General features: G+C 48.0%; 1 protein-coding gene across 7 annotated transcripts in view; it reads right to left on the minus strand.

Moving 5' to 3' along the window:
• The window catches only part of NME5 (NME/NM23 family member 5), a 388,198-nt gene that overhangs the window by 298,283 nt on the left and 65,970 nt on the right, over window positions 1-23,945 (minus strand). For all 7 annotated transcript variants that reach the window (XM_077266014.1, XM_077266013.1, XM_077266012.1 and 4 more), the window contains one exon: window positions 13,492-13,697. In XM_077266014.1, coding sequence (XP_077122129.1) covers window positions 13,492-13,697 — 206 coding nt within the window. The remainder of the gene's footprint in view (window positions 1-13,491; window positions 13,698-23,945) is intronic.

The raw sequence follows: 23,945 nt of genomic DNA on the forward strand, positions 1-23,945 counted from the left end.
ACTCCCTGTCTCATGCAATCTGCATTAAACAGGGAGTGGATTTTATAAACACTGTAGTTGTGAACAAGTGATCACCTTATTAAACTGTATAAAAACTACTGTAAAGTAGAGGGCACTTGGAACAGGTGTTTCACTAGAGGTGTTTTATTTTCAGCAAATATTAAAAGTACATTTTAACATTCCAGGTACCTAACATTACAAGAACATTTTGCTAAACCATTTCATCTTGCCATGACACACGTCCAATCTCAGAGCCAAAGTGGTCCGCAAATATATACCTCATTTGTGCAACTTCAACTGTTGTCCTCAGAGGGTGATGATGGTAATCTGGCAATGGGTTACTAACAGGTTCTTCAAGTTCAATGTTGTGTCAATTTTTAACCATTATGTAGTTGTGCAGAACCACACACCCCTTGACCACCTCATCGACTGTCTCAATTTTGAGATTAATGGCTGTCCCTAAAATGCGCCATTTCGAGACAAGCATACCGGAGGCACACTCAACAGCTCTTTGTGCCCTGGTCAGTGGGTAATTAAAAATCCTTTTTGTGTGGTTCAAGTCCCGAATGGAGAATGGTTTAAGGAGGTTTCCACACATCTAAAAGGCCACATCCCCAACCACAACAAATGGCATTGGCGGGCCTTCAGTGTTGAGAAGAGGTCGTGGCAGGGGAAATTGAAAATGATTCCTGCAGCGCCCCAGAGTCCTGGTCGTTGCAGTAATGTCGCTCTGCCACTAAGGGGAGTGATGTTACGTCTGATTGCACTAAAGGAGTTCACCTGACCAGGTATCACACACACCACACTTCACACTCCGGCCACCGGAGGGGGTGGTTCTATCTAGTAGGCCACCCCTCACACGCTGGTAAAACTGGGGGTTGGACAGGAAGAGGGGAGAGAAGTAACTGGGAAGAGCTAGAGAGAGGACCTGTCAGGGATGGGATCCTGGCAGATTCCCAAGAAAGGACAAGAAGTGAGAAACGGGAATACAGCAAAGAGGTGATAGGACCAGAAGGAGTCGTGCTGTAAGATCGAGGCAACATCCTTCTGAGGTGCAAAGTCGGTGGCCGGAACGCCGAGCAAGTAAGAGACTCTAAGCATTACTGCAAACCACGGCAGGACAGCCAATTATAGGTTGGCTGTCTCACTTAAACACCTAAGCAGACAACGGAGGCAGCTGTGGGAGAGGGGCGACTCTAGGGTCCCGGAAGAACTCCAGGCCTACCCCGTCATACGGGTGTGTCCTAACCATATCATCTGGGGGACGGAGAGAACGAACATCAGAGACAGACACAAGAGTTGTGAGGACTATCCCGGGGTGCTCAGCAGGGAAGGACTACAACATACAAGCGCTAGAAGGTAGACACTGATTCCCACCTGTTAAGGGAACTCCGGATGTGCCTTTGGACCGGCCGGTCTCAGACAGCCCTGTTAACAGTGCTCTGGATTGAGTATCTCGAAACCTTCAGTAAAGAGGTAAAGAGACTGCAACCCTGTGTCCTCGTTATTCATCGCGACCTGCACCACACATTATCACTCTCAACTTCTACTGGACGCCCCTTAGCAGGGTCACGGACCGGGTCTAGCCACCGTGACAATCCCAGAACCGAGACAGAGAGTCCCGTTACTGAGTGCCCCGCGGCCCTGCGTTTGGGGGCGCTCCAACTTGGCGTCACAAACAGGATCTACTTAAGCCTGAAGAATCAGGTCATGTGTGCCTTGGAACTGTGGTTTATTGTGCTTGGACTGTGACTTATTGCAAAGACTGTGCATTGCTATTACCGCCAAGAGTTCCCGCCACAATTCGTCATCGCCGCGCATGGAGGGAGGAGCCTTAGCTTCGTGGGCGGAACCGGTCAAAAGGAGCGTGGAATGAGAAAGCGCAGTAAAGCACCAACCCCGGAAGAGGAACCCCGACCCCCAGCAGGTTCGTAGGAGGAAGGGACGGTCATGTCTGAGTCGGGAGGAGCGGAGGCGGCGGTCGCAGCCGTAGACAAAGAGGCAGCCCCGGTCCCCGCAGTGGACGTAGCCGCGGCCCTAATACCACCACCAGTTGCCGCAGAGGCCGCTGCCCCATCAGCCGGTCGGAGACTGCCGCCACCACAACGGCCATAATGCCCTTCTCTATGCCGTACCTGCCCGGAGCGGCCTGGCTCCCGCGATATTCCGGGGAGTCGCATACATTAACTGACTTTAAAGAAGGGATCTGCAGCCTGCTCGAGTTCTACCCTTTGACAGAGCCTCAGAAGGTTCATATGATAACGAACCAACTCTTTGGGGCGGCGTTGAGAGAAGTGAAGTCCTGGCCCGCCGCGGATAAGGGAACTGCACAGCAGGTTTTTGCAAAGCTTAAAGCCACCTTCGATACCCGTACTGCTACAGAAATTAAATTGACTTTCTATGGATGCAAACAGAGACCGCAGGATAGCTTACGGGACTATGCCCTTAATCTCCAGGAGGCGCTGCGGGCCATTAAACAGAGTGACCCCGGCAGCATGCAAGATGAGGATAAACTCCTGAAAGAGCGGTGCGGTGTGCAGTTACCAAAGGGGCCAATTGCACTTCCTGGCTATGCAAAATCCAGACCTGACTTTTGCGCAGTTCAAGGATAAAGCCATCCAGGCGCTGCAGGAGCGACAGTCCAGCCGTGCGGTACCTCCCAGGCGTCAAGCCCTCACGTACCACCAGGAGGTGGCGTCAGATGCCCCAGTCGCCGCCGAGGCCGATGCCCAGAGCTTAGAGGACGACTCCCCCGCAGGACTCCACCTCCAGATGCAGGAGCTGACCAAGAGCGTTGCTGCCCTAGCCCGGACGGTGCAGTCCCTACAGGAGGCCCCCAAGGAGAAGATCCAGCTGGCCTCCAGACCAGAGGATGTTCCCTGGATGCGACAGAGGAGGACTCCGCCGACCAGAGGCCGGGACGACGATCGCTTCCATCGGGACGGACGACCTATCTGCCGCCGCTGTCACCAGGTGGGCCACCTTGCAAGGTACTGTCCTTTAAACGAGCAACCCCTGGGGCAAAGGGCCAACCCCCAGGAGTAGGACGATCAGGCCCGCAGCATTGGAGAGCCAAATACGTGGGAGGGCGACCAGTTCTTCCTGTTGTGATCGACGGTATCCTCATGATCGCTCTGCTGGACACCGGTTCTCAGGTGACGACTATGCCTTACGTGCTTTATAAACGGTATTGGGAGGACACCGATATTACTCGTGGGCCCGATGACGATTTCACCATAATAGCCAGTAATGGTGAGCCATTGCCACAAGTGGGGTATAAAGAGGTCACCATCAAAGTGGGGTGGGTGGAATTGAAGGCCCAAGGGATTGTAATTGTTGATATTGACCGCCGTGAATGTAATCCCATGATGACCATTGGTACCAATGTTATAGAAAATTGTCTTGCAGAAGTTATCGTCTTGTTACAACAGGTAGCAGAAACCGCTGGCTACAGTGAACAACGCGCCCTGCAAAAAGAAATCAGAGCTCTGATGCAGAGACAGCAGGTAGAGCTGACTGGTGGTGAAATTGGTCGTGTCACTGTGAGCGATTCAAACCCTATCGTGATACCCCCCAGGAGTGAGATGTTAATATGGTGTCGGGCAGCCATAGGCCTCAGGGGTAAGGACTACCAGGCCCTGGTAGAACCCGTATATTCAGACAATAGGCCTACTCTCCTAACAGCCAGGGGGGTGGTCGACGTCCGCCAGGGGAGGGTGCCAGTACGTGTCCTTAATTGTGGGGAGGAAGAGGTCCATCTCACCAAGTATGCCACGCTCGCCAAACTGTTCGCTGTCAATAATAGTGTGATACAGACACCTGGGCCCTTGGTCCCGTCTAACCTGGCGGAGGACAACGGTTCTGCAGGGCACTCGAAGGATTGGTGTCGGGAATTGCATGTGGGCACTGACTCTACCCCATCCCACCAGAAACAGGGGGCCTACAGGGTGGTTCACGAGTACGCGTGGGTATTTAGCAAACACCCCTTGGATTTTGGGCAGGTGAAAGTGATCAACATCATATCCCCACAGGAGATCATCGGCCCATAAAAGAGAGATACCGCCCTGTACCCCCAGCTCATTACCAGTGTGCCAAGGACATGTTGCGAGAAATGAAGGAGGCTGGGGTGGTGAGAGACAGTTGTAGCCCCTGGGCAGCTCCGTTAGTCCTTGTTAAAAAGAAAGATGGCACAATGAGGACGTGTGTTGATTACAGGCAGTTGAATCGCATTACACATAAGGATGCATACCCACTACCCAGGATAGAGGAGTCTCTGGCTTCCTTAAAATCTGCTAACTACTTCTCTATCTTAGAGCTCACCAGTGGGTACTGGCAGGTTCCCGTGGCGGAGGCGGACAAAGAGAAGACGGCCTTCACGACACCGATGGGTTTCTGCGAATTCAACTACATGCCCTTCGGATTGTGCAATGCCCCGGGGACGTTCCAGAGGATGATGGAGTGCTGTCTGGGGCACAAGAACTTCGAAACCGTACTGCTGTATCTGGATGATGTCATTGTCTTCTCTAAGACCTATGAAGACCATCTGAAGCACCTGGCTGATGTGTTTGAAGCCCTGTCCAACTTTGGCTTAAAGGTGAAACCGTCCAAATGCCATCTGCTGAAACCCAAAGTGCAGTACCTGGGCCATGTGGTGAGTGCTGAAGGAGTGGCCCCAGACCCCGACAAGGTTACGGTGATCCAGGACTGGCCGAAGCCCAGCAACCTCCATGAAGTCCGGCAGTTCCTCGGGCTGGTAGGCTATTACCGGAGGTTCATTAAGGACTTCACCAAGAAGGCCGCGCCATTGCAAGACCTGTTGGTGGGCCAATCAAAGAAGACCAAGGGGAGGAACACCCCATTTGATTGGAACGAGGGGCTGGAAGGATCCTTCACTTGCTTGAAGTCGGCACTGACGGGAGAAGAGGTACTGGCCTACCCCGAATATGACCAACCGTTTGTACTGTACACGGATGCCAGCAATGTAGGATTGGGGGCCGTGCTGTCCCAGGTCCAGAAAGGCAAGGAGAGGGTAATCGCTTACGCCAGCCGGAAGCTTCATCCCACGGAAAGGAACCCTGACAACTACAGTCCCTTTAAGCTGGAATTCCTTGCCATCGTCTGGGCAGTGACAGAGAGGTTCAAACACTACCTGGCCTCGGCGAAATTCACCGTCTTCACAGATAACAATCCGCTGACGCACTTGGATACAGCCAAAGTCGGGGCCTTGGAACAGCGGTGGATGGCCCGGCTGTCCAACTACGACTTCACCATCAAGTACCGGGCAGGACGCAAGAATGCGAATGCCGATGCCTTGTCCCGGATGCCCAATTTGCCAGAAACGGGGGAGGACCCGGAGGCACTTGAAGAGGTAGAGCTGCCCGCATTCCATCGCCCCAAAGCCGCTCAGTACTCCCATCATGTGAAGAACAGGCACAAGAACCAACCGGATGCCATGCTGAATCCCCTGCCCCATCACGGATGGGCAGAGACCCAGGATGGTGACCCCGCGGTCCGTCGGGTGAAAGAGCTCTTGACGCAGGCAGGGTTGCATCCCAGCCCGGATGATCCACAGGAGACACAACAGCTGTGGAGGGGGAGAAGCAAACTGTTTATTCACGATGGTAAGCTGTGCAGGAGGAGCATCGACCCACGTACTCATGGATTGGTATGGCAGATAGTGGTGCCAAGGCGAGATGCGCCCAGGGTTCTGGGAGCCTACCACGATGGAGCCGGACACTTCAGATGGAGGAAGCTGGAGAGGCTACTCCGAGGGAGGTTCTATTGGATTGGCATGAAGAGAGCCATTGAGAAGTGGTGTCGGGAGTGCGGTCCATGCAGCCTACGCAGGAAGGACCGTGACAGCCAACGGGCTCCCTTGCAGCCCATCATCACCAAGCGGCCGCTCGAACTGGTCGCGCTGGACCATGTGAAGCTGACACCTAGCCGGTCAGGCTATATCTACGCTCTTACCATCGTAGATCACTACTCCAGATTTTTGGTGGTTGTACCTGTCAAGGATCTAACGGCCAGGACGGCCGCCAAGACCTTCCAGCAGTACTTTTGTAGGCCCCATGGGTACCCGGAGAAGGTACTGACCGATCAGGGACCAGCATTCGAAGCAGATGTGTTCCAAGAGTTCTGCAATCTGTACGGGTGTAAAAAGATCAGAACCACACCGTACCATCCCCAAACCAACGGGATGTGTGAAAAGATGAACCAAGTGGTGATCGACTTACTGAAGACCTTGCCCGTAGAGGAACGGAACCTGTGGCCAACAAAGTTGCCTGACTTCGTGGACATGTACAATCACATCCCAGTGAATTCCACCAACTGCATTCCAGCGTACCTGATGCGAGGAAGATCTAGCAAGTTACCCGTTGATCTGGACATGGGGGTCCTAATCCCCGAGGATACCTCGCCGGATGCAGATTGGGATGCAGAAAGGCAGCGAAGGTACTGCAAAGTACAGGAATGCGTGGAAAGAAGTCTCGCCCAGGCCAGACAGAAACAAGAAAGAGACTACAACCAGCACGCCCCTGCGATTCCCTTGTCACCCGGTGAGCAAGTACTCAAACGAAAGAGGAGGTTACACAAACTCGACGACCAATGGGAAGCGGAACCGTATACCATCCTGCCATCCGATTTCGACAACACGAAGGTCTGTCTCATCAGCAAGGATGGAGGGGAAACCTCAACGGCAATATCCAGAGACCACCTTAAAGTATGCCCTGATAAGTTGAGAGAGGGAAACAGATCCAGGAACCTCCCCACCTGTAGAAGAGAAGATGATACACACTGTTCTTGGCGATTTTCCCCAGTCCTGGACTCAGATAAATCAGGCCATCGTGGTACCTGTCCTAACGTTCCGGCAACCAAACCCACCAGAACTAACGGTGGTACCAGATCATCCAGGCCCACAATCTCAGCAGATCCCGCCTGAAGATGCCATGCCAACCGTTGAACCGGCAAGTCCTCCCTCTGCTATCGGCGAATCTGCCGTGCCCACTGTTGATAGCAGCAGCCTTGAGAACTCAAGCATGCCAGTGCTACCCAGACTCACTAGAAGCGTAGCTAGAAGACAGTGCACTACACCAGCGGTAGCCAGCATAGCGGGCCCCATCAGACCAATAGCAGCCCCTGCGCTGTGAAGGTCTATGCGTAGCACCAAGAATCAAACTCCCCTTTGCTACAAAACTTGGAGGTATTAATGAAAGTTGTTATTTGGTTAAGAATGTTTGTGTAAATATCTGTGTTACAGGTTTAAAAAAATGGACAATGGAGTAATGGACAGTGAATTGCTCCAAAACTTTCAAAAGGGGACCCCTTTGTTTACCCGGGGTCCCCGCTGTTTCAACCACTGAACTGAGAGTCATAAACTGTGCATGACCTAACTTTCGCAACGTTCAACAGTCCTCACCTCCCATAAAGGGAAGCACTGTTATGTTTAATTGTTTATGATATTTCAAAATTTTGTGTGTTTTCTGTTAACATGTATTGTTGTTCTTATTTTCCCAGTCCGGGAGTACTGGATTTAACCGGGGGGGGGGAGTGCAGCGCCCCAGAGTCCTGGTCGTTGCAGTAATGTCGCTCTGCCACTAAGGGGAGTGATGTTACGTCTGATTGCACTAAAGGAGTTCACCTGACCAGGTATCACACACACCACACTTCACACTCCGGCCACCGGAGGGGGTGGTTCTATCTAGTAGGCCACCCCTCACACGCTGGTAAAACTGGGAGTTGGACAGGAAGAGGGGAGAGAAGTAACTGGGAAGAGCTAGAGAGAGGACCTGTCAGGGATGGGATCCTGGCAGATTCCCAAGAAAGGACAAGAAGTGAGAAACGGGAATACAGCAAAGAGGTGATAGGACCAGAAGGAGTCGTGCTGTAAGATCGAGGCAACATCCTTCTGAGGTGCAAAGTCGGTGGCCGGAACGCCGAGCAAGTAAGAGACTCTAAGCATTACTGCAAACCACGGCAGGACAGCCAATTATAGGTTGGCTGTCTCACTTAAACATCTAAGCAGACAACGGAGGCAGCTGTGGGAGAGGGGCGACTCTAGGGTCCTGGAAGAACTCCAGGCCTACCCCGTCATACGGGTGCGTCCTAACCATATCATCTGGGGGACGGAGAGAACGAACATCAGAGACAGACACAAGAGTTGTGAGGACTATCCCGGGGGTGCTCAGCAGGGAAGGACTACAACATACAAGCGCTAGAAGGTAGACACTGATTCCCACCTGTTAAGGGAACTCCGGATGTGCCTTTGGACCGGCTGGTCTCAGACAGCCCTGTTAACAGTGCTCTGGATTGAGTATCTCGAAACCTTCAGTAAAGAGGTAAAGAGACTGCAACCCTGTGTCCTCGTTATTCATCGCGACCTGCACCACACATTATCACTCTCAACTTCTACTGGACGCCCCTTAGCAGGGTCACGGACCGGGTCTAGCCACCGTGACAATCCCAGAACCGAGCCAGAGAGGCCCGGTACTGAGTACCCCGCGGCCCTGCGTTTGGGGTCGCTCCAATTCCCATACAACCGTTGGCCCATGTGCGAGTTTTTAAATGTCTGGGAGTCATTACCATGGCCAAAAGATCCAATGTCCACGGCGACAAACCTACAGTCCGCAGCTGCAATCGCCATGAGCACTATGGAAAAATATTTTTTATAATTAAAGTACTCGCATCCAGTTCCAGCCGGTTTGGTAATCCGGATATGTTTTCCATCCACTGCTCCCAAACAGTTGGGGAAATTACAAACTTCAAAAAAAATTCAGCAGTTTCCTGCCAGATTTCCGTGGTGGGTAGGGGGATAAATTCCTCACAGAAAATGTCCCACAAAGCCCGCAAGTGTCTGCGACAATCCCAGAAAATGTTGAAATTCCAATCCGGAACTGGAAATGGAGCGATGATAGGATCTCTCTGGTAGCCAAGAATCTGCTGAACAGAGAAAGAAAAAAAAATTCAGAACAATAATATTCATGACAGGGGTTTTGCAAAAGAGAGAAAGAAAAAAAAGAAAAAGGGACAAGGACATGGCTTTTAGAACAACAATATTTAGGACAGTTTTTTTGAAAAACAAAAAAAGGAAAAAAATGAAGTACATTGCAGAACAATAATTATGACAGGCGTTTTTTTAAAATATTATGTACCTTAGTGTAACCAGCAGACGTTCCTCAGAAGGAATCGCTCTACGGAGCTGGGAGTCCTGCCTGCTGATGGCTCCTTGTACACGAAGCAGCAAATCCATGAAGCTTTCTTGAGACATCCTCGTGTACTCAAAATATTTCTCCGGGTTTTCACGGAGCTCACTGTATAAGGAATGGTAGGCTCCACGGCTCTGTCGGAGTTCAGCAGTCGGTTGCTGCCAAAAGTGCCGACGCCGTCTTCTCCGTCTCTTTTCCGTTCTCGCTCACAAGCAAATGCAAAGGCAAGAAACAAGTTGACATCCAAATCCAGATTCCGATATCAAACTCTCAGCAAAATCTGAGAATTTCATCTGTACAAGGGTCTATATACAGAAGTCCCATGAGACACGCCCATTTGGCGTGGCTTATGTCAAGAAAATTCTCCTGGAAAATCTTTTTCCTATCGAACACATGCGCATAAAAACCGCAAACGCATGCAAAAACACATGCAAACGCAGAGTTTTTTTTCCGGCATGCGTAAGCTGATGCGGATAAAAAAATGCTGCGTTATCATAAATTTTTTTTGCATGCGTTTCCAGTTGCGGACAAGACACTGCGGACTCAACCGCAAATTTGAAACTAGCCTAAGCTATGCCTGGCCACATAAAACACCTATTGTCCATAGCAACCAGTGACTTACAGCTTAGTGCATACAGCCCGTATAGTTTATAGATTTTGGCTTGTCTATCTCCAGTCCAACGCAACCCACTCTGCTCATCTTTCCCAGCTGACTGACATCAGTGAAAATATAGCCTGGTTCTAGTTATAGCTATCTAGGTGCACCCAATCAGGACCTGCAGTGCTAGGATTTAACCTCCAGCCTATGTGGCATTCCTACACTGACTTCTAGGTGTTCATCATAATCTTTGCATCTGAGCATTATTAGAGTTGAGCGAATTTGTTTGGATTTGGGTTCGAATACGATCGGCAGCTCTCTGACCACAACCTTCTTTCATTCTCTATCAAGAACTGCCATCCCGCTCAGGTCACCCCCACTGTCCACACTTATAGAAACATACAGGCCATTAACACCCAGAAACTTATGAAGAACTTGCAGTCCTCATTGGCCCCAATCTCCTCCATCTCATGTCCTGATTCTGCTCTGAAGCATTACAATGAAACCCTGCAAAGTGCCCTGGATGAAGCTGCACCTCCTATACATAGAACAACTCAGCACAGACGGCGACAACCGTGGCACACGCTGCAAACACGTTTCCTGCAGCGGTGCTCCAGGTACGCCGAACGTCTGTGGAGAAAATCTAATCTACCCGAAGATTTCATCCATTATAAGTTCATGCTAAAAACATACAACTCTGCCCTTCACCTCTCCAAACAAACCTATTTCAACACACTCATCACCTCACTGTCAAATAACCCTAAACGTCTCTTTGACACTTTCCAGTCCCTACTCAACCAAAGAGAGTAGGCCCCAACCACGGATCTCCGTGCTGACGATCTGGCCAATTACTTCAAAGAAAAAATTGACCACATTCGACAGGAAATCATCTCCCAGTCTCTTCATACCATGCACTGTCCTCCCTCCCCCACTGCATCTAGTTCACTCTCTGACTTTGAACCAGTTACAGAAGAAGAAGTAATCAGGCTCCTTGCATCTTCTCGTCTGACCACTTGCACCAGTGACCCCATTCCGTCACATCTCCTCCAATCCCTTTCCCCAGCTGTCACCTCTCACCTAACAAAAATATTCAACCTTTCTCTCACTTCCGGTATTTTTCCCTCCTTATTTAAGCATACCATCATACATTCATTACTTAAAAAACCATCCCTCGACCAAAACTGTGCCGCTAATTATAGACCTGTCTCTAATCTTCCCTTCATCTCTAAACTCCTCGAATGCCTGGTCCACTCCCGTCTTACCCGCTATCTCTCAGATAACTCTCTTCTTGACCCTCTTCAATCTGGCTTCCGCTCCTTACACTCTACTGAAACTGCCCTCATTAAAGTCTCTAATGGCTTACTAACAGCTAAATCTAATGGTCACTACTCCATGCTAATTCTCTTGGATCTCTCCGCAGCATTCGATACTGTGGATCATCAGCTCCTCCTCACTATGCTCCCGCTCCATCGGCCTCAAGGACACCGTTCTCTCCTGGTTCTCCTATCTCTCTGATCGATCCTTCACTGCATGTTTTGCCGGCTCCTCCTCCTCTCACCTTCCCCTTACTGTTGGGGTTCCTCAAGGATCAGTCCTAGGCCCCCTCCTCTTCTCCTTGTATACTGCCCCTATTGGACAAACAATCAGTAGATTTGGTTTCCAGTACCATCTCTATGCTGACGACACCCAATTATACACTTCTTCTCCTGTTATCACGCCAACCTTTTTAGAAAACACCAGTGATTGTCTTACCGCTGTCTCTAACATCATGTCCTCCCTCTATCTGAAACTGAACCTGTCAAAAACTGAACTCCTCGTGTTCTCTCCCTCTACTAACCTATCTTTGCCTGACATTGCCATCTCTGTGTGTGGTTCCACCATTACTACAAAGCAACATGCCCGCTGCCTTGGGGTCATACTTGACTCCGAGCTTTCATTCACCCCCCACATCCGATCACTGGCTCACTCTTCTTATCTGCATCTCAAAAACATTTCTAGAATTTGCCCTTTTCTTACTTTCGACTCTGCAAAAAACTCTTACTGTTTTACTTATTCATTCTCGTCTGGACTATTGTAACTCTCTACTAATTGGCCTCCCTCTTACCAAACTCTCCCCCCTCCAATCTGTCCTGAATGCTGCTGCCAGGATTATATTCCTCACCAACCGTTACACCGATGCCTCTACCCTGTGCCAGTCATTACACTGGCTACCCATCCACTCCAGAATCCAGTACAAAACTATTACCCTCATCCACAAAGCACTCCATGGCTCAGCACCACCCTACATTTCCTCTCTGGTCTCAGTCTACCACCCTACCCGTGCCCGCCGCTCCGCAAATGACCTCAGGTTGGCATCCTCAATAATCAGAACCTCCCACTCCCGTCTCCAAGACTTTACACGTGCTGCGCCGATTCTTTGGAATGCACTACCTAGGTTAATACGATTAATCCCCAATCCCCACAGTTTTAAGCGTGCCTTAAAAACTCATTTGTTCAGATTGGCCTACCGCCTCAACGCATTAACCTAACTATCCCTGTGTGGCCTATTAAAAAAAAAAAAAAAACATAATCAGGTTCCTCGCATCATGTTCTCATACACTTTATGCAGTCAATAGCACTCTGTGTCTGTACTGCTACATACTTAGGCAGTTAACTGGTTCATGCAGCTTTACATGAACACCCGAGCCTTACACTATGGCTGGTCCAAATAACTAAAGCAATTGTTACCATCCACCTCTCGTGTCTCCCCTTTTCCTCATTCCTCCTGGTATCTATTTTGAACTGTGATTTCTGTTATGCTGTAATGTCTATTGTCTGTACAAGTCCCCTCTATAATTTGTAAAGCGCTGCAGAATGTGTTGGCGCTATATAAATAAAAATTATTATATTTTTGTTTTTGCAATATTCGTCAAACACAGCTGAACGTCAATAGAGTTAATGGGAGTAGAAATTACGGAATATATTTGGAACTAATCATCAAACATTATTTTGGCACAAATAGGGTACCAATATGGCACGGATATGGCAAATTCAGATTCAGCGACGGATTCCAAATAAATTTGCTCAACTCTAATTATGGTATCTATTTTATGCCATGATGGATAGATCGGTTTCCGTTTTTTAACGGTTTTTAATGGTTCACCAGTATTTTGTCCATGTATATTTATCATAAATATTTAATATCTTTATACATGTGTACACACGGTCATGAGTATGGTCTTTTTTACTGTTAACTCCAATACTTGTGTAGCACCTTAATGTTACATGGCTATGCACCCACTTCTTTTGCTTTGTTTGAATATAAATGTACGTCACAATGTTCAGACTCTTATTTTTAAAACAATTAGAAAACCATGTATCATTTCCTTTACACTTTACAAGCACTTGCTACTTTTTGTTGGTATATCACATAAAGTCCAAATAAAATACATTTAAGTTTGTAGGTGTAACATGAAAAAATGTGGAAAAGTTTATGAAGTATAAATAATTTTTCAAGGCACTGAACATATATAATCTATAGTGTTGTAAAAGGATGCAAATTAAATCCACAAAATGGGACCAGGCTAAGTCATTGAAAAAGTAATGGCTGTCAAAATGGAGAAAAGAAAAACAAATATGTCAATAATAGGGCATATGAACTTGAATGAGACAAACCTTATAAATGGTTAAGAAAAGTTGAAAAATCTTTACCTTTCAGGATGAGTTTCTTTAGCTTGTAAGCTATTTGATGGCCCCATGATTTGTCTCCAAAAGTTGATGGCATCATGTCTTGCCAATACCAAAGCAATTATTGGTCCAGAACTCATGTAAGCAGTCAAACTAGGAAAAAACATTTTTCCATACTGTTCAGAGTAGAAGTCACTACATTTTTCTGGGCTTAGATGAACTTTAATTTTCTGTAAATTAATTAAACGGAAGGGTTAGAGCAAGGTAGGGATTACATGTCTGTGCAACAGAAGTAAATATGTTAATTTTTAAGAGATATATACATTTATACCCTATATATGTTTAAATCAAAAAGGGGGAGGGGTGATCCATGTATAATACTGTGTCACTAAGAGAAATTATAAATCAAACCCTAGCACCGTGATTGCCTTGCAAGAAGAGCCCAGTAGCCACAAGTGAACACTACCATAACATTAATCAAATGGTGTACTTTATTAATAATAAAAAATAGGCATACAATAGACAACAACTACAATCACCTCCAGTGTGAGGGACAGGAAAGATATAGACCTGGTTGCGGCCATTGTAAGGCCTGTTCAAATATGCCAGCGCATGCCACGGTGATTAGGGATCAGCTGACGCCGCATAGTCTGAATAAGACGGAGGGAGATGAGTGAGAGGCGAAGATATGCACTGCGCATGCCCATGAATCCCAGCCCCGCAATGTGAATAAATCAGAAGACACTGCGGGGCGGGATCTCGGGCAGCGCAGCCGCACAGGCGCAGTCAGCCTGACAACAAATGATGTCAGAAGACGGGCAGCGCTAACTGCGTATGGCCAAGGGATAATATAACAGCGCATGCTCCGGGACAGATTCAAACAACGCTCAGAAGGCGGCGCACGGCGCCAAGGTGGTATGAATGACTGCTGTGCCGCGTCTAATTAGGAAGGAAAGTGCCGCCTCTGCGACTTTCACGGTATGAGGGGGCACATTTTATAAGTGTTTAGTTCAGCGTGTGCAAGGAGCATAACAAAAAGACCACCTTGTCCAATTGCAGCATTCGTGCTGCACAAGGTGGCTCTTTTATTTACAAATGCCTGGGGGGGGGGGCAGGTTCCCTTTAATATCTGTAGTAGTGTGAGTGTGGAGGTAGCAGGAGCAATTGCCGGATAGACAGCTGGGGATCAGCTGACGTTACTGAAACTCAATAACAGAGGAGCAACTGTTGACTGTGCTGACAGCACTTCCGAGCAGCAACTGACGGTGTTGGAGCCCAGGGTCAATGCTAGAAACAGAGTGGAGAAATTGCCGCACACACAGCAGGGGAGCAGCTGGTGTTACTGAACCCCACTAACAGAGGAGCAACTGATGACTGTGCAGACAGCACTTCTGAACAGCAACTGACGGTGTTGGAGGACAGGGAATCCAGGAGAAGCAGAGTCTAGGCTGAGGCCTAATTGGTGGCAGTTTAATATCTGTTGGTGTGTGAGTGTGGAGGTAGCAGGAGCAATTGCCGGATACACAGCTGGGGAGCAGCTGGCATTACTGAACCCCACTAACACAGGAGCTAGTGTTTTTCTCTGTGCAGATGGCACTTCTGAGCAGCAACTGGCGGTGATGGGAGCCCAGGGTCAAGCAGGGTGTAGCTGAGGCCTAATTGGAGCAAGTTTAATATCTGATGTAATGTGAATGTGGAGGGAGCAGGAGACATTGCCGGACACACTGCAGGGGAGCAGCTGACGTTACTAAACCCCAATAACATGGCAGCAAGTGTTGACTGTGCAGACGGCACTTCCGAGCAGCAACTGGCGGTGTTGGAGTCCAGGGAATCCATGAGAATCAGAGTGTAGGCCGAGGCCTAATTGGAGCAATTTAATATCTGTTGTAGTGTGAGTGTGGAGGGAGTAGGAGAAATTGCCGGATACACAGCAGGGGAGCAGCTGGCATTACTGAACCCCACTAACACAGGAGCTAGTGTTTTTCTCTGTGCAGATGGCACTTCCGGGAAGCAACTGGCGGTGTTGGAGCCCAGGGTCAAGCAGGGTGTAGGCCGAGGCCTAATTGGAGCAAGTTTAATATCTGATGTAAGGTGAATGTGGAGGGAGCAGGAGACATTGCCGGACACACTGCAGGGGAGCAGCTGACGTTACTGAACCCCACTAACACAGGAGCTAGCGTTTTTCTCTGTGCAGACGGCACTTCCGAGCAGCAACTGGTGGTTGGAGCCCAGGGTCAAGCAGGGTGTAGGCCGAGGCCTAATTGGAGCAAGTTTAATATCTGATGTAATGTGAATGTGGAGGGAGCAGGAGACATTGCCGGACACACAGCAGGGAAGCAGCTGACGTTACTGAAACCCAATAACACTGGGTCATGTGTTGACTGCGCAGACGGCACTTCTGAGCAGCAACTGGCGGTGTTGGAGCCCAGGGATTACAGTTCAGGTAGTAGAAACATGAACACAACAGGAGACCTGGATACTGTTGCCAACCAATTATTTAATCTGGAAGAGGAGTGGCAAAATCCTGCAAGATCCAGGCCTTGTTCATTTTCCAAAAAGTAAGCCAGTCAACGTTATCGGAGGATAGTCGCATGCGACGGTCTGTTAGTACACCACCTGCGGCACTAAAGACGTGTTCCGATAATACACTAGCAGCAGGGCAAGCCAGCACCTCCAATGCATACTGGCTAAGCTCTGGCCATGTATCCAGCTTAGAGACCCCAAACTTGAAGGGGGAAGAAGAGCCGTCTGGGAGTACACTGAGAGGGCAAGACATGTAGTCTGTCACCATCTGACGGAAACGTTGCCTCCTGCTGACTGGAGCCGTCTGTGATGGTGTAGACATTTATGGCGGGCACACAAAACTTTGCCACAATTGGGCCATACTGGTCTTGCCTTGTGCTGAGGCACTGCTTCTGCTCCCTCTTTGTGCAGAGCTTTCTTCACTGCCTCGATGCACTGAGCTGCTTTGTAAAGCACGAGCAGCACTGCTCTCGGTTGGAAGGGAGAACATGATGGAATGCACCAGTGTGTCTTGGTACTCCCGCATTTTACGCTCCCGGTTCAATGGTGTTATAAGGCTTTGTAAGTTGTCCTGGTAGCGATGATCTACGAGGGTGTACACCCAATAATCAGCCGTGTTGAGAATGTTGGCGATGTGGCGGTCGTTTCTCAGGCACTGCAGCATGAAATCAACCATGTGCCGCAGACTGCCAACTGGCCAAGAAATGCTGTCCCCTGCTTGCGGCGTCATCTCTGCCTGCTCTGCATCACCCCACCCTCGCTCTACATACTGACTACTAGAGCATTGTGTAACTCCCTCCTCTGGACAGATGTTTTCCTCCTCCATTGACTCCTCCTCATCCTCCTCACAAAGTGTCCCCTGCCTAGGAACCACATTGCGCAGACTGTCCAGAAGCAGATGGCGTTTGTGACTTCTCATCCTCCACCTCTTCCACAACCTCATCCCTTAGTGCTTGCAGTGTTTTTTCAAGCAGGCAGATAAGGGGGATAGTCATGCTGACTAGTGCATCATCTGCACTCGCCATCCGCGTGGAATCATCGAAGGCACGCAAAATGTGGCAGATGTCCTTCATAGAGGCCCACTCAGTGTGGTGAAGTGTGAACGGCGCGCAGTGCGACTTGTTTGCGCCTGATGCAGCTGGTACTCCATTACTGCTGCCTGCTGCTCACACAACTGCTCCAACATATGTAACGTTGAATTCCACCTGGTTGGTAGTTCACATATGATGCGATGTTCCAGAAGGCAGAATCGGCGCTGCAGAGCTGCAATGCGCGATCTTGTGATGCTGGAACGACGCAAGTGAGCGCACTCTAGGCGAACCTTGTGCAGCAGTGCATCAAGATCCGGATAGTCCCTCAAAAAACTCTGCACGACCAAGTTGAGCACATGTGCCAGACATGGGATGTGAGTGAGGTTGCCTAGGCCCAGAGATGCCACCAGATTTCGGCCATTGTCACACACTACCATGCCTGGCTGGAGATTCGCTGGCACAAACCACACGTCGCTCTCCTGCTTGATGGCATTCCAGAGCTCCTGCGCTGTGTGGCTTCGATTCCCCAAAGAAATTAATTTCAATACGGCCTGTTGACGTTTGGCCATGGCTGTGCTCATATCGGTCGTAACAGGTAAGCGTTCACGGGTCCATGTGCAGGTAGACTGTGACGGCTCCTGCAGCAGTGATTCAGAGGAACTGGAGTACGAGGAGGAGTCAATGAGTACAGACTGGATTCCTGCAATCCTTGGAGTTGGCTGAACACATACAGCGCCACTCTCAAGATTATTCCCCGGCTCCACAACATTTACCCAATGGGCAGTGAGGGAAAGGTATCGTCCCTGTCCATGATGCGTTAGCTGCCATCCATCCGACAACGGTTTCAATTTGTTCGTCCCGCAGCAGGGGGGTATGGCGAGCTTCTACAAAGCTGCGCATGAAGGACTGTTCCCTGCTAAAATTGGGGGATGATGAGTCACCGGTGCCCGCAGCAGGCACAGAATCCCCACGTCCTCTCCCTACAGAAACTCCACGCCCACGTGCCTTACTCCCTGCCTACTTCATCTTGATAGACTGATAAAGATAGGCAGAAAAGTACTAAGGGCTTAGTGTGCTTATTCCTGAACAGCTGCTAACAGGTATAAGAAACACTAATTTTATTAAGTGTGGACTAGACTTTAATATGAGCTAATGTGGCCTGTGGAGTGTTTGGTAAACTTTATTAACTTTTTGTTTTTTTCACAAAAAGACACTGGATGTGCCCAAAGATGTAACACCGATAGTATCACAAACTTTTTGTAGCGATTTACAATGCAGGAAGGTAACCTACAATGCAATAGATGAGGCTCCAAAAAATAGGCTAATACTAATCTGGCTGGGGCTGCAGGGCACAAGGCTGCAGAAAGGCTCCTCTATGTATTCCTATATAGTGTTTTTCCACAATCTAGCAGGATACGGATGGAAACACACTAATAGGATAAGTCTGAAAAAAATGTGCAGCAGGCAGCACTAATTGAAAAAAAGGACAATGGAACAGTATGAGGCAGTGACGCGCGCTGAGCTGACTACAACCAGCTGTGGCTGCAGAACAGGCTACAGTGTGAGCTGCACTTACACACAGACCTTGCAGACAGCCGTGAACAGCGCTGCAAGGCCAAAAAAATCTCTATGTAATCCTATATAGTGTTTTTCCACAATCTAGCAGGATACGGATGGAAACCCACTAATAGGATAAGTCTGAAAAAAATGTGCAGCAGGCAGCACTAATTGAAAAAAGTACAATGGAACAGTATGAGGCAGTGACACACGCTGAGCTGACTACAACCAGCTGTGGCTACAGAACAGGTGACAGCGTTAGCTGCTCTCACACACAGACCTTGCAGACAGCTGTAAACAGCACTGCAAGGCCAAAAAAAGCTCCTCTATGTACTCCTATATAGTGTTTTTCCACAATCTAGCAGGATACGGATGGAAACCCACTAATAGGATAAGTCTGAAAAAAATGTGCAGCAGGCAGCACTAATTGAAAAAAAGGACAATGGAACAGTATGAGGCAGTGACGCACGCTGAGCTGACTACAACCAGCTGTGGCTGCAGAACAGGCTACAGCGTGAGCTGCACTCACACACAGACCTTGCAGACAGCCGTAAACAGCACTGCAAGGCCAAAAAAAGCTCCTCTATGTAATCCTATATAGTGTTTTTCCACAATCTAGCAGGATACGGATGGAAACCCACTAATAGGATAAGTCTGAAAAAAATGTGCAGCAGGCAGCACTAATTGAAAAAAAGGACAATGGAACAGTATGAGGCAGTGACGCACGCTGAGCTGACTACAACCAGCTGTGGCTGCAGAACAGGCTACAGCGTGAGCTGCACTCACACACAGACCTTGCAGACAGCCGTAAACAGCACTGCAAGGCCAAAAAAAGCTCCTCTATGTAATCCTATATAGTGTTTTTCCACAATCTAGTAGGATACGGATGGAAACCCACTAATAGGATAAGTCTGAAAAAAATGTGCAGCAGGCAGCACTAATTGAAAAAAAGGACAATGGAACAGTATGAGGCAGTGACGCATACTGAGCTGACTACAACCAGCTGTGGCTGCAGAACAGGCTACAGCGTGAGCTGCACTCACACACAGACCTTGCAGACAGCCGTGAACAGCGCTGCAAGGCAAAAACAAGGTTCTCACACAGCGGTTGCTAAATTAGCCTGGGTAAAGCACAATGAAGCAAATTGCTATCTCAAACTATCCCTCAGTCAGAACAGCAGCGTCCTGTCCCTATCTGAATTCACAGCAGAGTGAATCCAAAATGGCGGCAGCGGATTTTATAGTGCATCATGACATCATTTCAGCAACCAATCACAGCCATGCCCTTACTTACATGCCTAACATGCATTACAGGATGTGCCCACACTTCTTAGGATTCCTCATTGGCTGAATTAAATCAAACTGGCTCATTGCACTATGGGAACTTCTGATTCCGGTATTCGATATACTGAAAGTATCGGAACTCAGTATCGGAATTCCGATACAGCGAATATCGGCCGATAACCTTATATGGGGGGGAAGACCACTTGGGTACATGGCAGAGCTTGGAAGGGAAGAAGCGCCATTTGACTGTTTGAATGTAAAATTTGATAGAATAATTAGCAGACACCATATTTCGGATGGAGAGCCCCCGATGTGCCTAACAGTAGAAACTGCTCACAAGTGACACCATTTTGGAACCTAGACCTCTCAGAGAACTTAGGCTACTTTCACATTAGCGTTTCCCTGATGTGCGGCAGGCTGCGGACTTCCTCCGTGAAGCCCCGCCCCTGGCCGCACCTCCACCGCTAGCTCCGCCTACTTATGCATGCGGCCCGCATGCGACCTCTGTACCTATCTTTAACATTAGGTACGCAGGTCGTGCGGCTGTATGCAGATGCTGCTGCATGCGTCGTTTTGACGATGCGGCGACCAGCGTAGGACGCAGCCTGTAGCATTTTTTTTTCTCCGCATCGTCAAAACGACGCATGTGGCAGCATCTGCATACAGCCGCACGACCTGCGTACCTAATGTTAAAGATAGGTACGGAGGTCGCATGTGGGCCGCATGCAGAAGTAGGCGGAGCTAGCAGCGGAGGTGCGGCCGGGGGCGGGGCTTCACGGAGGAAGTCCGCAGCCTGCCGCACATCAGGGAAACGCTAATGTGAAAGTAGCCTAATTTAGATGTGAGGTGAGCAGATTGAACCCCCAGGTGCTTCACAGCAGTTTATAACGTTGAGCCGTAAAAATAAGAAAATACCATTTTTCCCACAAAAATGTTTTTTAGCCCTAAATTTTGAATTTTTACAAGGGTAACGGGAGAAATTGAACCATACAATTTGTTGTACAATTTCTCCCGAGCATGCCGATACACCATACGTGGGGCAAAACTACTGTTTGGGTGCACGGCAGGGCTCGGATGTGGAGTGCCATTTGACTTTCTGAATGCAAAATTGGAGTGATTAGCGGAAGCCATGTCACATTTGGAGAGCCCCTGATGTGCCTAAAAAGTAGAAACCACCCGCAAGTATCACCATTTTAGAAATTAGACCCCTCCCTCAAGGAGCTTATCTAGATGAGTGGTGAGTTCCTTGAACCGCTAGGTGCTTCACAGAAGTTTACAACATTTAGATGTGAAAATAAAAAAAAATCTCATTTTTCCCACAAATATGTTATTTTAGATTTAAGCCCCAATTACACTGATACCCCATATGTGTACTTTTGAGGTACAGTGCAAAGGTCGAATGGAATAAGTGCCATATTGGAGCTCAGATTTTGCGGGAATGGTTTGAGGGTACCATGTCACATTGGCAGAGCCCCTGAGATGCCAGAATAAAAGAGCCCCCCATAAGTGACCCCATTTAACAAACTACACTTCTCAATTAATTCATTTAGGGGTGTAGTGCTCATATTGACACCACAGGTGTGTCACAGAATTTTATACCATTGGGCAGTGAAAAAAAATAATTACATTTTTACCACAAAAATTTAGTTTTAGCAGCAGATTTTACATTTTCACAAGAGGAAATTGGCAAAAATGGCACGAAAATTTGTCCCACAATTTTTGCTGAATGTAGACATACCCCATATGTAGCTGTACAGTGCTACTCGGTCATACGGTGAGACTTGGGAGTGATGGAGCGCTATTTGCCTCCTGGAGCGTAGAATTTCCTAGAATAGTTTGCGGACATATACAGAGCCTCCAAGTGCTAGAAAAGCAGAATTCTCAACCAAATGACCCCATTTTGGAAATTATACCTCTTTGGGAATTTATCTACAGGTGTAGTGATGATTTTAACTCCAAGGGTGTTTTCCAGAAACAAGAAGCAGAGGATGTTGCTAAGTAGAAATTGCAAACTGACATTGTAGTCCCCGCATGTTAGGCTATGTTCACACGATGCGGTTTTTGCTGCGGATCCGCAGCGGAATTGCAGCTGCGGATCCGCAGCAGTTTTCCATGCAGGGTACAGTACAATGTTACCCTATGGAAAACAAAAACCGCTATGCCGACGATCCTTTTTTTCGCCGGCAAATCCGCGCAGATTTGCCTGCAGAAAAAAGAAGTACCATGTCAATTCTTTCTGCGGATTCCGCTGCGGGTTTCCAACAGCACCAATAGGAAACTGCAGTTGGAAACCCGCAGTGGAATCCGCAGTAGAAAAAGGACACAAAACCGCAGAGAGAAGCACCGCCGTTTTTCACTGCGGATTTTCCCGAAAAAGGACCGGAAAAATCCGCAGTGAAAAAAGGATCGTGTGAACGTAGCCTTATAGTCCCTGGTATGTTGTAATGCCTGGTATGTTGTAATGCCCAGTATGTTGTAGTGACCAACTCGTGCTTCTGGAGACATGCAATCTAAATTAGGCAGGCTCTCATCACTACAGAAATGCCAAACATATGGATGCTAAATGTGGTTTAGGCACAATGTGGGCTCAGAAGGGGGGAATTTGGATTTAAGAGTGCAGAATTTGCAGAATTTCTTTTTGGGGGCAAGGAGCCATTTCACTTTTCCAGAGCCATTGTACTACCAGTAAGCCCCTATATTTCCTTTAACAGATAACGGACCTGAGTGGGGATTTGCTTTTTTGTGGATTGAGTTGAAGCTTTTATTGGTAACATTTTACATAACAATTTGTATCACATTTATGCGGCGTTCTACGCTGAGTACTTACATCGGGGTTTCCCTTTAGATCTTCAAATTAAGTAATTAAGATGAAACCCTCGAGGCAGGCACTCACTATAATGAGGCAGCAGAGTAAGGCCGGCGTCACACTCAGCGTATGTAAATACGGTCCGTTTATTACGGCCGTAATACGCAGAAATGTTCCCAAAATAGTGATCCGTATGTCATCCGTAGGCAGGGTGTGGCAGCGTATTTTGCGCATGGCATCCTCGGTATGTATTCCGTATGGCATCCGTACTGCGATATTTTCTCGCAGGCTTGCAAAAGCGACATCTAATGGATTTATATGCTCAAATGTTCGTTAAAACATATATACAGTATGTATATATATATATATATATATAATTGAGACACACACACACACACACATATATATATATATATATATATATATATATATATATATATATATATATATAAATAAATATACTGTATTTCTATTTAATTCAGCGCGAGATATGTGAAAAGCCGGTAATTCAATTGCCGGCTTTTCATTTCTCCTTCCCAAACCCGACAGGATATGACACATGGTTTACATACAGTAAACCATCTCATATCCCTTTTTTTTTGCATATTCCACTCTACTAATGTTAGTAGTGTGTATGTGCAAAATTTGGGTGCTGTAGCTTGTAAAATAAAGGGTTAAATGGCGGAAAAAATTGGCGTGGGCTCCCGCGCAATTTTCTCTGCCAGAGTGGTAAAGCCAGTGACTGAGGGTAGATATTAATAGCCTAGAGAGGGTCCATGGTTATTGGCCCCCCCGGCTACAAACATCTGCCCCCAGCCACCCCAGAAAAGGCACATCTGGAAGATGCGCCTATTCTGGCACTTGGCCACTCTCTTCCCACTCCCGTGTAGCGGTGGGATATGGGGTAATGAAGGGTTAATGTCACCTTGCTATTGTAAGGTGACATTAAGCTAGATTAATAATGGAGAGACGTCAATTATGACACCTATCCATTATTAATCCAATAGTATGAAATGGTTAATAAAACACACACACACATTATTTAAAAGTATTTTAATGAAATAAAGACACAGGGTGTTGTAATATTTTATTATACTGGTAATCCACCTGAAGACCCTCGTTCTGTAACAAAGGAAAAATAAAAAAACAACAATATCTCATACCTTCCGTCGCTCAGGTCAAGTCCCTCGAAGTAAATCCATCTGAAGGGGTTAAATCATTTTACAGCCAGGAGCTCTGCTAAAGCAGTGCTCGTGCCTGTAAAACCCCCGAGAATGA

Source organism: Ranitomeya variabilis, chromosome 5 (assembly GCF_051348905.1).
Source record: "Ranitomeya variabilis isolate aRanVar5 chromosome 5, aRanVar5.hap1, whole genome shotgun sequence".
NCBI lineage: Eukaryota > Metazoa > Chordata > Amphibia > Anura > Dendrobatidae > Ranitomeya > Ranitomeya variabilis.